Source organism: Tyto alba, unplaced genomic scaffold (assembly GCF_018691265.1).
Source record: "Tyto alba isolate M040663 unplaced genomic scaffold, T.alba_DEE_v4.0 Super-Scaffold_6, whole genome shotgun sequence".
Lineage (NCBI taxonomy): Eukaryota > Metazoa > Chordata > Aves > Strigiformes > Tytonidae > Tyto > Tyto alba.
In genome coordinates, this window is record NW_024881327.1 from 27067838 (window position 1) to 27082883 (window position 15046).

Consider the following 15046-nt stretch of genomic DNA (forward strand, 5'->3'; position numbering starts at 1 on the left):
ACTGACAGCGATATCAAACGCAGCATGAAGCCACTCATGGGAAAAGCTGACAAAAAAGGTGGCAGAGATGTCAGCAATACATGACAGTTGGTAAGTAGCAAGGAGAATAAATAAAAATCCTTAAAATAACCACTCTTGGCATTCAAGCCAGAAAAGGGATTAAGGAAAGCATTCACAGCAGAATGACGGGACAAAAAGAACAGCGAAGTGCTCCCAGGTCTAAGACAGATTGCATATCAGAAGTTTTAAAATGTGACATTGCCTGTAACATCAGTACAAATGAATCTGCAGAACTTCCAAGTGATTCTACAATGTAAACATGGGGAGCTTTTATCACCAAAATTCTCATTACAACACTTGCTTGGGACACAAACACAGCATCCCGTTAGCACTTGACCAATAGAGCAATGCTCATGTATGAGAACTGACTATAGCTTTGGGCCTCTTATAGGCACAACAGGGAAAAAGATTTTAGGTATAGAATATAAGCAGTGAAAAGTTCTAACTGCCACATTCCCAGTGAAACTAAGCATCCAGTAAATTAGACCTCTCCATTCTCTCCAGTTTTCTGTTGACCATATTTTACCATGCTTCCAACTTGAGCTGTCAATTCATAAAACGTTTCCTGTCAGCACAGCATTGTGGACATTACTGAGAGCTGCATTCATTCCTGTACATAAAGGAATGAATTGTCTTCTGATGTGCTGTGATCTCCAAAGCAGTCCACATGATGCAGTCTCTGGCAAACTGCCTAATAATTCTGTTCTACAGACAAAGAACTTTGTCTTAGAGCAGTTTTGGATATTGAATAAAACTCAGTTTGGCCTATTTGTAAGACAGGATCACAAAGAGTGAGGTACTGCCTTAGTCAAAGACTATTTGATAATTGTACAAGCATGGGCAGTATTAAGCTTATCCACGTTTAATAAAAACATGTAAACATGTAAGAGCAGTGCTTAACAACTTTACGCAACTCCATCTCCTCAGAAACTAAGTAGCTAGAACCAACTACAATTAAAACATCTGTCAAGAATAAAAATAAATGGCACTTTGCATTTAGATTTCCCATCTTGTCTGGATTCTATCCTGGATTGTGAGCAGGGAGCACAAGATCCCCACCCGGCAAAATAGGATGCTGTGAAGCTACAACCTTGTCTGGCTTGCACTCCAAGGCCAGCTGCTGCACACCAACTTGAAACCAGGATCAATTCTACTGCAGTTGTGAAATCATAACCACTGTGATGAGATGATTCAGATCAATACAAAATAACAGATGAGGGAAAATGATGGGAATCAATAAACTGTTCTGCCATCTCAGTACAGGGAAGACACGGACCTGTTGGATCACATCCAGAGGAGGCCACAAAAACGAGGGCTGGAGCACCTCTCCTATGAGGAAAGGCTGAGAGACTTGGGGTTGTTCAGCCTGGAGAAGAGAAGGCTCTGGGGAGACCTTGTTGTGGACATACAGTACTTCAAGGGGGCTTAGAAGATAGATGGTGATAGGCTTTTTAGTAGGGTCTGCAGCAACAGGACAAGGGGTAATGGGTTTAAACTAAAAGAGAGTAGATTTAGACTAAACATAAGGAAGAAATTTCTTACAATGCGGGTGGTGAACCACTGGAACAGGTTGCCCAGAGGTGGTAAATGCCCCATCCCTGGAAACGTTCAAGGTCAGGCTGGATGGAGCTTTGAGCAATATGATCTGGTTGAAGATGTCCCTGCTCATTGCAGGGGGGCCGGACTAGATGATCTTTACTATTCTATGAGTCTGAGACCTGACTCATACTGGATTGCTGTATAAGCCTTAACAAATCTGTTACACTGAGGTAAAGAGTTAGTTATTAGAATGCATTTTGAACTGTTTTTCACAAAATGGTAAAAAACAAGCCAACATCTGTGTGTGAAAGGTGTCAAGCTATGTAAGTAACAGTATGTTAAGAAACTAAAACCAATTGTTGCTCATAGTTGTTTGTTCTTTTGAAACAAAAATCTTGTTTCATTACTGCATAATGCTTCTATACTTGTGAGAATCTCATATCAGAAGCAAGAAAATCAACACTTCAAGGACTATAAAACAGCAAATAACTGAAAAGGACGTGTTGGGTCCTCATCTGCAGTGAGGAATCACAGCAACTATGAAGTGGAGTATGTAAATAGCAGTGCAACATGCGCAGTTCCTCATTCTCTGAAGTTTAATAAAATTTTACAACAAATATATACTCAAAGAGAAGTTAATTTTCTGAACATTTCCACAGATGCGGACTAGGCCATTGACCCAGTAAGTGTTCCAGACATCCAGATGAAGGTGAAGGCATGGCCAGCTGGAAAGACAGCACTGAAAGCTTTGCAGAGGAATTGAGATAGTGGTCTTATGCCAAATCAGAATATGGAGAGAACTTTTCTCTATTTGGTATGAAATACTATGAAAGTGTTAGAGACCTCCTATTAAGCCATGTGAATCTGTTTCAAAGTCATTATACTTTGCTAAAACCTCCTGCATGGAATGGAGTTGACTCAAAGTGGTTAGTCATTAAACCACTGAAATGCGTGCATTTTGCCAGCCGCTCTCAGGATCTGCATGAAGGACTCCTACAATCCTTAAAGGATTTTAGCATATGTAGAGTTTAGGAATTGGTCTCAAGTGAAAAATGATCTTTAAAATGAGATCTTCTAGATTGTAATAGACAACCAACTATGCTTAAAACCAAAATCATGAACTTGTTTTACCTTAGTAGTGAAATCAAGGCAGTGTCACATACAAGGCTGACAGAATTAATTAAAAATCAGTTAGAACTTGTCTAACTGGATTAGATGCTCAGTATACTTCATTTTCTTCTCAAAAAAAAAGCCAACTTTAGCTGTCAGCAAACTTTAATATTACATACAATAGTTTCAAATTCTTTGAGAAAAAAATACAAATCTAAATTACTGTATGTTGGGTCTTCCAGTTTTGAGAGGAAAAGAGAAAGTGAAAGCATATGTGCAAAACAAGTTGACATTCCATGTTCATCTTTTCAAGGATAAATTTGTTAGCTTTTCTTTCCAGCACAAAGGATGATATTTTCACTTGCCTGTGTATTTTTGCACAATAATAATAAAAAAAAAAGTTTTTACAACTTGTTTTAAAAACTGTGGTTTACAATTTTATCCAAATGTAGCCCTAGTGAATATGGATTCAAGAGTCTACTTTTCTAATCCAGATTTCCTGAATAATGCTGTAAATCACCAGTCCTTGAATTTTATCTCAAAATCCAATGTAATACTTTTTGTTCCATATAATGCAGGGCTGCATTTTTTTAGACCAAAAAGTTAACTTTCATACATCAAGGACTACTTGGTTAATCTCAACATGCAACAGCAATTTCATTAACCTAGAATATGTGAGATTTAATGCAGGTGAACAATTATCTGAGATTTGCTGGAGCTTGATAAGAGGTTGTAAGTTAATTACCTCCTTTTGTAGATGGAGTTTGAAGAAACTGTTTGGTTTTGAAGGCAGCACGAGGCAAATTTTTCTGCCTTTGCAGAGCTGTTGAAAGACAAGAAGTGTTATATTTGTCTAAGAAGATAAGAAAACTAAATTTACTGGGAATTTCAGAATTGCATCCACTTGTGAAGCATCAAGGAACAGTGAGTACAACACTCAAAAAGCTGTTATGACACTGTAAGTGGTGGGTTTTTTTAAATGATGCTTGCTCTTAATGGCAAAGAGTTACAGAGGAGCGTGTCAGAAATTTTGCGGTGCAAAATGCGCGGATTCTGTAAGAGTAAAGCTTCTTGCAGGGCAAAAAGCCCAGAAAGGCAAAAAAAATTAATACACCAAAAGGGAGAACAAGCCACCTAGCAAACATGCTACAGCAATGAGGGCAAGATTAGGTACAAAGATGAAAATTAAACTATCCTATTTGACCTAGCAAGACGAAACTTTTAATTTTAAAGGAGCTGTCAAAAAATATTCTAACACTATACATAAATCTTTGTCTAAATGTGATCATTGTATAAACAAATTGTATTTTTCAGTTATGCAAGCGTAAGCCATTTTAAGAGACGCCCGTTTTTCTTCTTCCTCTTCAAAGGGGTATGCAAGAGGACTCAAACTTATAATGAAGGCATAACACTAAGACTTATCAGCTGCCAGCATGTAGACAGCATGACAGAAATTGTTTTTATTGCTCCTTTGCTGCTATGTCCTGCCTTTTTTCTAGTAATGTTCAAGGGCTGATATTGCCTTGAAATGAGCTCACTACCTACCAGTTACCAAGAGAGAAGCCAACGTTCCAAGAGTTGCAGAATCTTGGCAAGGAGAGAATTACCTATTGCCAGAAGGAACGCATCGACTCAGCGGATTTTCACCGCAGCATATTTAAGGGGGGGGAAGGAGGAATGTGGTTAATGAAATAAAGTTTTGCCTACACAAAGGCTTCTTAACATGATAATATATGAATAAACATCTCTGCTCACCTCAGTGTACGGAGTTTATGCCAGAATAAAACTGATTGCACTAGCAAGGCTTATTTCAATAGTTAAAAGGAAGCAAGACAGGGGGACAGCTGTGCATAAAGACCCTGACCCTGAGTAAGGAGGCTCAGTAATCCTATCACCAGCTGGTGAATATCACGATAAAGAAGACAGGGGAAGAACAATCAGAATTCTAATAACGTTAAGTCAATCCTTTTCTAAACTTGATAGCATATAATAATTGCCACCACCTTTCCTATCCTTCAGTCAGTGCAAAACTCAGTGTTCTGCAAACTATAAAAGAAGCTCATAATGTGTTTTACCTTCATTCTGAAAATATGACTGGGTGGTCTATTCATTTTAGTCTTGATAAGTGACTAAAACCTGTAATTTTCAACAAACAGCAAAAAGGAATTAAAGTGTTTATAAACATGATAAAGTACTGCCTGTGGCTATTAAGAATAAAAAACCTAGTCCTTCTATCAACTAGAACCTAACGCAAAAAAGCATGTGGCAATGTGCAATTCTTATTTAACTTCTGGCACATGGTCTTGATATAAACTTTTAAGGCATCTCCATGAACAGCCAACCAAGCACAGTAAGCTGTTTAAAGATGAGTACAATTCCTAGGAATTTAGTGAGGCAGACCACTGGCCAGAGTGTTTCTGTCCACAAGTATTCCATTATAACATTTTTTACTGAATCAGTGTTTTTGTTATACCACACAAAACAAAGAACAGCTTCTTCCTTCGTATTTATGATCTTGAATTTAGTCTGCCTCAGTTAGATTTAAATATGCTACTGTACACGGCACTAAGTTTCTTTCCCCATCATTATTTACGCTACTTGCAAGTCAGAGATGTGGGATTTCAAATACCTATCAAATTCCTTCCTTCTCCATGAAGACTCCAGGAAATGAGAGACTCAATAGCTAAACAATTCTGTGCACCAAATCACTGAAGAGAACTTCAGGCAGTACAAGTTGAGCAATGCTGAGGAAACATGCAGTTTGAGATAAGGATGGAGTGCATGCTCATGTGCACTATTTGCTGCTCTTGAAATGCTCTGTATGCTATTACATAACCTGTCACAAATGGTGCATGTGGAACACATGTAGTTACGTTTACTTCTGGTCAACTGAACTGGAACACTCTGTTTCCTCAAAGGATACACCTTCCTCTTTTACTCTGAACATACCAAGCAGCGGGATCTTGGCAAGCAGACTAGTTACTGATAGTTTGAACAATCTGCAGCTTGGCCTTTTGAAAAAATACTATCTTTAACTCTGCTTAAGGATCAGTGTGCTAATAGTGCCAGGTAAGTACGAAAGTATCACACACAATCCACAAGAAAGCACAAAGCTCCTGTGTGGAAGTCATCCCAGAAATTCTACAGCTTTGCACAGTCTGTGTGGTGTAGGACCCAAATACAGAGACTTCCCGTCATTCTAACACTTCAAAGTCCAAAAGATACCTATTCCTTGGTGAACGCAAATATCACTGTATCTTCCAGTGTTTTACGGTGAAATATTTAATAGCTTGCATATAAAAAAGTACTTTCTGCATAACAGCATGGAGAATCAGATGTAAATGAAGATTCTCATAGTTACAACTGCTATTTAATTCACTCTGTCTTTTCAAAAAGAATTTGGATTTTTCACCACATTACGGCTAAAACTTACAATGCTAAATGTTTTCATGTTTTACAGTTGTACCTGGAAACACATTTTAAGCATCTTCCCTCTACTCTTTAAGCAAGCGTGTAGTTTTTTGCCTATGTAACCATAACAGGAATTGTCTTTTCAGAAACTTACTGGATTCCTAACTCATTTTTGAATGCCAGCAACCATAGCCAGTTCAGTATTGCAGCCACAGCAAATGTGCAAGTAAATTATGAACAGCAGATCTTTGACAAGGGGAAAAGTAGTGACCTTGGGTGGCAAGCCAGCATCCTTGCAAAGGTAAGCTCATGCAAAACTAGCAGGTATATGAGGAAGCTTCAAATCCCAAGACCCAGAAGTCATTGCCAAGGGAAAACAAACATTTGCTGCAATTTAACAGTGCTTTGTGCAAGGTGACAAAATATAAAAACCAATAAAACAAAAAGTATATGATAAAAAGGACACAATTCTGGAAATTTTATACAATGTACAATTTTGCAGAATTTTTTTGAATCCAGACTAAGCAAAGATACTTACTCATTGACTTCATACACAAACCGTTTTACGATTGTCAATAGCAAGACTCTGACAAACATCTGTAAGAGCAGGGAAACTGTAAAAGCTAGAAATCTGGGCTTTATTAAGATACTTAACTTACATTTAAATGTAAGTTTGGTCTAGAGTGGTTCACATTTGGGCAAACAGTCCCATGAAAGGCAAGCAAATTTACCTAATAATTTCTGTGATTCTCAATGCATCTACAAGTTGAAAAAAATTATGTATGTATAAACACAAGTTACACTACTTTGGCTCCTGTAATACAGTAGCTCACTAAATATTGAGACTTCTGCTGTCTGATCTTTCCATAAAGTTTCACTGCGAATATACTTTTAAATAGCCTTCTAGTCAAGTAAGTTGCCATCTGTGCTCTTCCCTTCCTACTTCACTCAATTTTAAAACACCAATAAAATCTGTACAGATTTTTACTAAAAATATTTTTTCCTTCAATTTCTTTCAGGTCATTTTGATTATTCATCCTATCACAGAAGTATCACAGTTAGAGAACTGCTGTCCAACTGCTCGGTAGTTGGGTAAGCCTGTCTAACAGATAACAGTCCTGCATTTGAACTACACACATGCCCTTTCAGGTGTAAATCCCACCTTCTGAGTGTTTTATGAGTAGTGGAAGAAGGGGGAAAAGTGAAAGAATGCTGGGGTAACCTATATGAACAATCACAAGGTCACACTCACTTCTTTGGCTACAGTATCACACACCTGGAACTGACTGTCCCCAGGGCCCTTATGCCTGGTCTGAGTCACTACTAAGATGGAAATCTTGTAGTCTTTGGCATGGTCTGTACTCCTTATTCTGTATTTGGTTGCATTAACACACTGTTTTAAAAGGATTAGTTAACAAGGCCAACTAGGTATGCCAGTATGCCTTTACTGTTCAATGGGTTAAAAAAAAATTAAATGCATTTCAGCCATAAATATTATCTTACATTTCCCATCAAATATTTAGATTACTGATGAACTTTATCATAGAACTTGTGTAGTTGAAAGTTCTACACAAAATAATCCTTATAATGTGTTCTTCCCTTGAAAATGTCACACAAGGTTATTAAACTCTGAAACTTGCTTTAAAATAAATGTTTCCTGGCCATTTTCAACAACAGGAACTGCCAATATTGACATATAAAGAAGCATTGAATATTTAAGTTTCATTTGCTTTGGCTTCTTTAAGGTCACCACTTTCAAGAGACCTGTGAGATTAGCAGCACTCTCATATCAGCAGTTCACTTTTGGACAAACGAGCAGCCACAAGCCCAGCAATGGGCTAATTTGTTTCACGGGACACAGGTTCATCCAAACCTTTTCTAATAAGATCTGCAACTTGATATATAATTTCCAGGTGACAAAGCAAAAGAAGAGAATGAACTGCAAACAGGGGTTAAACTTGCATGAATGTTTTCAGAACAGGTTTCATTAGTTTAAAAAAAGCAATAAACAATCTAGGTATGTATTTTCACAGCCTACTACATTTCTGTAGTCTGAAAATAAAATTCAACAGTACAGAGCATTATACCCTCTGTAAATCACAGAAAATAAACAGTTTCTGAACTACTTAACTACCATATCTAGCTAACTATACTATTTATACTCTTTATAGTACTTCTACAAATACTTTTAGGAAACTATGAATGATACCTTAATAGGAGGTCAGACATTCTTTGAATATAATCATATTTTGTGTACCAAAAAAGCAGATTCATACAGGTATGATTAAAAATCAAGATTAGCATCTCCAGTGTGGCATGCAATGTTTCCCTTTGCCATGAAACTGGAAGACAGCTGAGTACCATCACTTAACTCTGAAATACACACTGAAGTGTCACTAAAGGTACTTACTGGCTGATGCTTGAGGTTGAATGCGAGGTATTCCTCCATTTGGCACTTGGAAGTTTGAGTCACTTCTACTGTTTTTCACAGACTCAGCTTGGATGCTAGATGTCCTGGACAAGTTTGGAAGACTACGCCTTAGTTTTTCTGTGTGAAATAATAGAAAGATACCACAACATGTAGTCTGATGCTGGACAAAGTTCAGGTTACGAACCCACAGCTGAACCCCAAATCTAAGTGACACAAATGTTAGCCATATAAAACTACAGTGCAATTTAAAAGCCTGTTTTGTTACATAACAGCTCTTCCACTATCTTGAATTAAAGTTCTATATTATTCTCAGATCTATCACATACAAACAAAGCATTGAAACATATCTGGATTATGATTCTCCAGGTTTTGTTCTACTGTTAAGGAAGCTGAATAGGCAAACCTAATTTGCAGTTTTCAGTGTCCGTACCTAGAAAGTTATTTATAATATAGAGTGCTTGCCTGAATCTTAAAAACACACAGTTGTTATCTGAGTCAATTCTGGGGACTACTCAGTCCCATATCAGCACTTTACACAACAAATAGCAGCCACCCACTTGGAAAGAGACTCTTCATACACAGCATTCAAAATTATCTATGCAGCTAACACTGGTTCTTCAAAGGTCTTCTAAAATCTGTACCATTGCTCAGAGAATACAAAAAGATGCCATTAAATATTTCACAACTCTAATGACATTCTATGTATCTCCAACCCATGCAGAGCTGGGTTGATGACATACTTTGGATAGAAGACTGCAGATGCCTTGTCAGGATGAGTGGCCAACCTGATTCTGTAGAGGGATGCAGGAAAGTAGTACACTAACCATGCACAAGCACTGAAGATGAAAACAAAAGTAAAGAGTCTTCACAGGCTGAATATTCCTACAGTTGTACCTTCTGCAATTCGTAATTTGCATTGCTTTGCACTGCGGTTGGTACATTGTTGAATCCTGGCAACCAAATTTCCCTCTAACCATTCTAAAGGAAAAAAAGAAATCCCAAACCATTTTTTGCCTACTGCTGTATCAACTCTGAATATCCAAGCAACATTCAACTGCACAAAAATCACTACAAGAGAATTCCTTGGAAGTGTTTCAGAAACACATGATCGCACACTCTATTTTGATCCCGCTGGTATGTGGGATACCAGCTTTTGGTACCTTGCCTCTCATGGGATATTTTTGTTGCCACTTATCTAGCATGCATTAGGACTTTAACGAAACCCCAGAAAAGAATGGGAAAGGAATTCTCAACTAAGTCACAACATAATTGATTAGCTTTTGTGTTGTACATTTTTCTACATACCTAAAATTTCCCTAAACCACTATTACTAGGTGAGACTTATGCTAACCTTTCCAAAGATATTCCTGAATAGCTAGTTAAATTTGCAGGATCATCTTCCCCAAAAGCTCTAGCCTAGTACACTGATTTCCCTGATTAAAATTCTAAAATTTCTTAGTCAATTAAATTCTGTAAGTGGCATAGATGTATTTGCTGTATTGGGGGAGGGGGATGTCAACGATAAAAAAAACACCACAGAAAAAGCAGTTTAAAAATTCATTTCTACATCATCTGTACTGTGGACATTTTGCATCCAGCTTACCTGAAAGATGAAAAAAATAAGGTGAATTCTTCATATCTAAACATACAGTCTTTCTGAATTTTACATATATATTTTTTTTTTCCCAGATAACAACTACATTTGTTAAAATTGGAATATGCTTGTGAAATTTCAGGCTAAAGAAGTTTCTGCCAGCCTGATACCAGGAAAAAGTATATTCAAAAAGTAAAATCTTGTCAGGATTACATTATTTTGTTCTATGCTGATGTAGTATAATTGTGTCACATTTACTGCAAGCTTTATATGTTGTTATGCAGCAGTTTGCACTGCTTTGAGATACCTGAAATATCCAGCGAACGCATGACTTAAGTACTAATATTTTCAAGGCTATGTTCATGCTCAAACAGTTCAGAGTCCTGCACAGTCAGAATAAATCATTCAGCTACCTCACAAGCTACAGCTGTGCATAAATTGCCACGTTACTCTTATCTGACCACAGCTACTTTCCCTGCATTTTATTCCATCACCTGTGAGGCCTAACCCTGGTGGTGAATGATAGTTTCCCTTGGGCTCTGTTTTATTTTAGTCCATTTGCCTGCCGAAGATAGAACTCAGTCACCATGAAACTCAATTACACCCAGAGTGACTGTACAATACCTAAAATAAACATAAGCCTATTAACTCATCTGGCTGCAATGGTTCCCCAGCAAAACTCAAACTTTGCTTGCTCTGCTTCTTCAACAACTCGGATTAAACCACGTTGTTACATACGCATATAGTTTTAGCACTGCACACTGACCAAAATCCTCTATGGGAACTACACAGCTACTTGTGTAACGAGTTTGAGACAGAGCTTTTTACCTTCACTTTTGACATTACTCGTCTGCAGATCTGCAGGATGGCCTTGAAGCGAAAGACGAGGTTGCTGTAAACGGCTAATCATAGGTTGGGGTGACACTCTACTGTATTCTATGCTTCGAGCAGGTGATCGGGAGCGAGGTGAATTCCTTGGAGATTGTTTTGGTGAAGGCCAGGGAGAACTGCGAGGTGATGGTGAGAACCTGTTAACAGCAGGGTGCACCGAGTGATGTGTGCCATCTTCTTCATCTTCTAAACTCTGCGCGTCGAGCTCCTGATCGCTGAACGTGCCTCGCCTCGTAGAATTGCAAGAAGACCCAGAACTACGCCGAGAAGCAGATGCCGCGTACTCTTGCCGGAGGCCTGGCAGCAATGAGAACATTGTTTACTTGCTTCCAGCCCACAAATGGTTCAAACTAGAGACGGTGCATACAAATATCTATCCAGTGCTCCAACTCAGATGTAGCTCACCTTAACTCCTTCAGAGGCATTAATTCCAGATTAGTACCTAAAAAAGTTATCTACCAGCTGATGTCTTGAAACAAGTAGGTGACCTCATTCCCTTCCCTTCTACAGCAATCATCAGTATAGGCGTGTCGTGTACTTGTTCATCTCCTCTCCCAGCCCAGATACAAGCAACACAGGTTACACCTTAATTCTGATATCATGTAACATCCTATAACAATTATAGCAGCCACAGTGAAACGTCTCTTACAAATTATTAGTAAATGTAACAAAAAAAGCTGTATGATAAGGTACCCCTAGAGAAACTAGAGTTGTTAGACCAGTGGTCTATAAAGTGGGGTGCATGCAAAACAATCCACTTGGGTGCAGGAAGAAAATTTTGTACTACTTATATGTTTAAAATAGCATTTACTTAATCTTTACCTCATCCTTTTAAAATTTATATTTTTGTGTACATTTCTGTGTTTTTGTGTACGTAATATATGAGTAGTACATTAATATAATTTAGTTTAAAAAATACACATATATTGGGCATTTGTTTTGTTGTTGTTTTTTTTTCTTTTTTTTGTTTTGTTTTGGTTTTTTTGTGTGTGTTTTTTTTGTGTTTGTTTGTTTGTTTTTCTCTTTTTCTCCCTCCACTAACTGGAGTATGCAATAAAAAATTCTGGACACCACCTAGTTAGACAACTGAAATTACTACCGCTTTCTGCAGTCTCAGAGGGCCAAAAGGCAAAGTCTCAACTAAACCCATAGTAAAAGAGAGACGTCTACATAGGTGCTTTTCTTAACTATTCTTTGCCATACTGACTACATTTTGGGGATTTAAATCATGGTTTAAGCACTGATGTCAACAAGACTAGATTACATCAGGAAGGCACATATCTCCTGAGAAGATTGGTGGCAAGCAGTAGTCCAGTCTAATGACCATCCTTTTAGCATATATTGTTTGCTACAAATTCATACCCTCTCTAGTATTTCTTTTGTCCACTGTTCCTAGGGAGCATTTCAGCACAGAAACTTCGTTCCCTTTTCCTGGAGGCAGAAGTCCTTAGACAGCCTTTTCAGGAGAATTATATTTATACATCCACAGTAGAATCTACACCCCTTTTTCATTCCCGCTGAGCAAGTGCTACTGCACTATAAAAAAGGTGTCGTCAATAAAGGTCAAGTGCTCCACTTTGTTCTCAGGATGGAAAATACTTACTTTCTTCCTGCATTCTTGCTAAAATTTGCACATCTGTAACATCATTTAGCTTGTAATTAGACCCAATAGAGTCTTCATCCATCTCTGATGCACTTAATTCACTGTCCAGAGAGGACTGTGGACTTAGTGGAGGATTTCTATCCGCTGAACTTTTAAGATGACCTAGAGAAAGAAAATAGGACACGTTAAAAAAAAAAAATAAAGGGGGAGCAGAAAACGCAAACTGTATTTCCTTTCCTAGTAAAAGGACCACCAATCTGAAAACACATTATGACCGAGACATTCAAATGACAGACCATTTGAAACATTTGATTGTGAACCTAGGCTGAAAATACAATTTACACAAGCAGAGCTTAGCCATTACTTTCTAAAAATTAACAACTTCATAAAATCATTATAATGGTGGCAAAACAAATTAATGATGCATCATCTTGTCTACATGTACCAAGTTTCAACTGCTGTGAAGTCTGCGTAACTTACAGAAAGTGCAGCTGTATACCTGTTCAATTTGTGCTTTCAATTCTTGTGTCTGCACACTACCCTGTAACGTACAAGTTTGACTATACCGTTCTTGACAATAAGGACCTGATCCAATGAATACTGATTCAGTTTGGAACGCTTAATACACAGTTTATCTGAAAATACTACCTGTTCTGGGTACACATCTTAGCTAAACTATAACATACCAGAAAAACTGCCCATTTGATGCCTTTCGGCTGACACCCTATCACCCTTTCATCTCTCTGTCCCACGGGCAGATCAAGCACTGCAGCACACAGTGCAGAGCAGAGCTACATTGGTTAAACCAAAGTCTGAGTAATTGCTCTGGTGAATATACTGCAGTGCAGGCTTCTCTTTACAAGCCCATATCAAACTACAGATAGTTGGATTGTCAATGCAATGTTTTTCATCTTCCCTGCAAGTTAACATGAGTTAAAGTGTATATAATAAGCCATTATTATGACTTCAGAGTAGAGATATGTTCCAGGCATCAATTTTTCTGAGGTAAAGAAAGTGTCTGTGGCACAGGATAAAGGTAGAAAACATTGCCAGAAGTTAGTGTTTACGTTGATGGCTGCAAAGCCTTGTGGAATGCCTTTAATTAACATATATGCTTCCTCCTTAGATTATATTGTTCACATCTCAGAGGTACTGATGCATACCAAATGTTTCAGTTAATAAATAATAGGGTAGTTGCAAAGACTTTACAACTACAAACACATAACCTTTAATCACCCACTATGTAGCTTACATCCCAGTCAATTGCAAGGCCAATTCTAGAAGATGCTTAGGTGTGTTGGGACTTCACAGAACTAACACATGTTTTGGTATAACTGCCAATATGCATCAGGGATTTTAGGGACATGAACATCCCGAGAAAACATTTTAAATGTATCTCACGCCAGAAAATCTGCAAAAAAACCTTTCCTAAAAAACTTAAATACTGCATGATGCACGCATTCTACAAAAAAATGACAAGTTTTTGGTGTCTTTCTTACTCTAGTTCAATGCAAATGTTATCTATTTGAGCACATGTTTATAAATGCAAGAGGAATAAGAAAGGGAGAGACCAGACACACACACGCTTACCTGAGGTACTGGGAGGTATGAGCTGTTTCACTAAAGCAGATTTCACTGGTGTTGAGGAGGGAGAGTTGAAACCACTGCTGTAGGGACTACTCGTATTTGGACTATAGGAGCTCGCATAACTGACCGCACTGAAAGGGCTGCTGTACAAACTCTGTCTCTTGAGAGCTGGATAAAAGAGGAGAAAAGTGATAAACGATATTGAAGGAACCAAGGAAAAATGAATACAATGCTACATGATAGGTTCGGTGTGATTTAATTACTATACAATTCAAGTAGCATATTTCAGTCACCAGGAAGTTTTTCAACTGATTTCTTCATCTCCTAGGTACAACCATACTGGGGAAGGAGTGGAAGAAGAGAGCAAGACAAGATAGCAACAAATATTTTCCTTGTAAAAACCAGATCAAAGATCACTACAACCAATCTCTTCAAGATGTCCAACGTAGGTGTTGGGAAGGAAGAAGTAAACAACTCAAAAGACAACAGTAGCTAAGCTACACTAACATACATCCTATGTACGATTACACACAAACCAGAGCACACCATGACGTCTGGTTCTCCAGAATTCACAGACCTGTTTAGATCACACAGTATTTCAACAGTAACCCCAAGACTGGCACCACAGAACTGTGCAATACCACCTACAAAATTCCCCAAAGCACAGGCTAAAATGAAAAACCATTAAGCATGACAAATGCTTCTGTTTACATTTCTGGGCACCAAGAACCTACTGGGCACAATAAAGCAAATTGACTACGGGATTATTACCTTCTGTATATCTCCTGTTCTAATGCTTTGGGATTTTTATATCTGTAGG

The 15046-nt window shown here is 38.0% G+C and overlaps 1 protein-coding gene across 2 annotated transcripts in view; it reads right to left on the bottom strand.

The window, feature by feature from the left end:
• Window positions 1–15046, bottom strand: part of SLAIN2 (SLAIN motif family member 2) — a 34746-nt gene that overhangs the window by 4491 nt on the left and 15209 nt on the right. The window contains exons 3-7 of one of the 2 annotated variants that reach the window (XM_042808028.1): window positions 14230–14394; window positions 12640–12801; window positions 10974–11333; window positions 8531–8668; window positions 3455–3532 (exon numbers count right to left, since the gene is read on the bottom strand). In XM_042808028.1, the coding sequence (XP_042663962.1) occupies window positions 3455–3532; window positions 8531–8668; window positions 10974–11333; window positions 12640–12801; window positions 14230–14394 (903 nt within the window). The remainder of the gene's footprint in view (window positions 1–3454; window positions 3533–8530; window positions 8669–10973; window positions 11334–12639; window positions 12802–14229; window positions 14395–15046) is intronic. The other variant, XM_042808029.1, reaches the window with a different exon arrangement.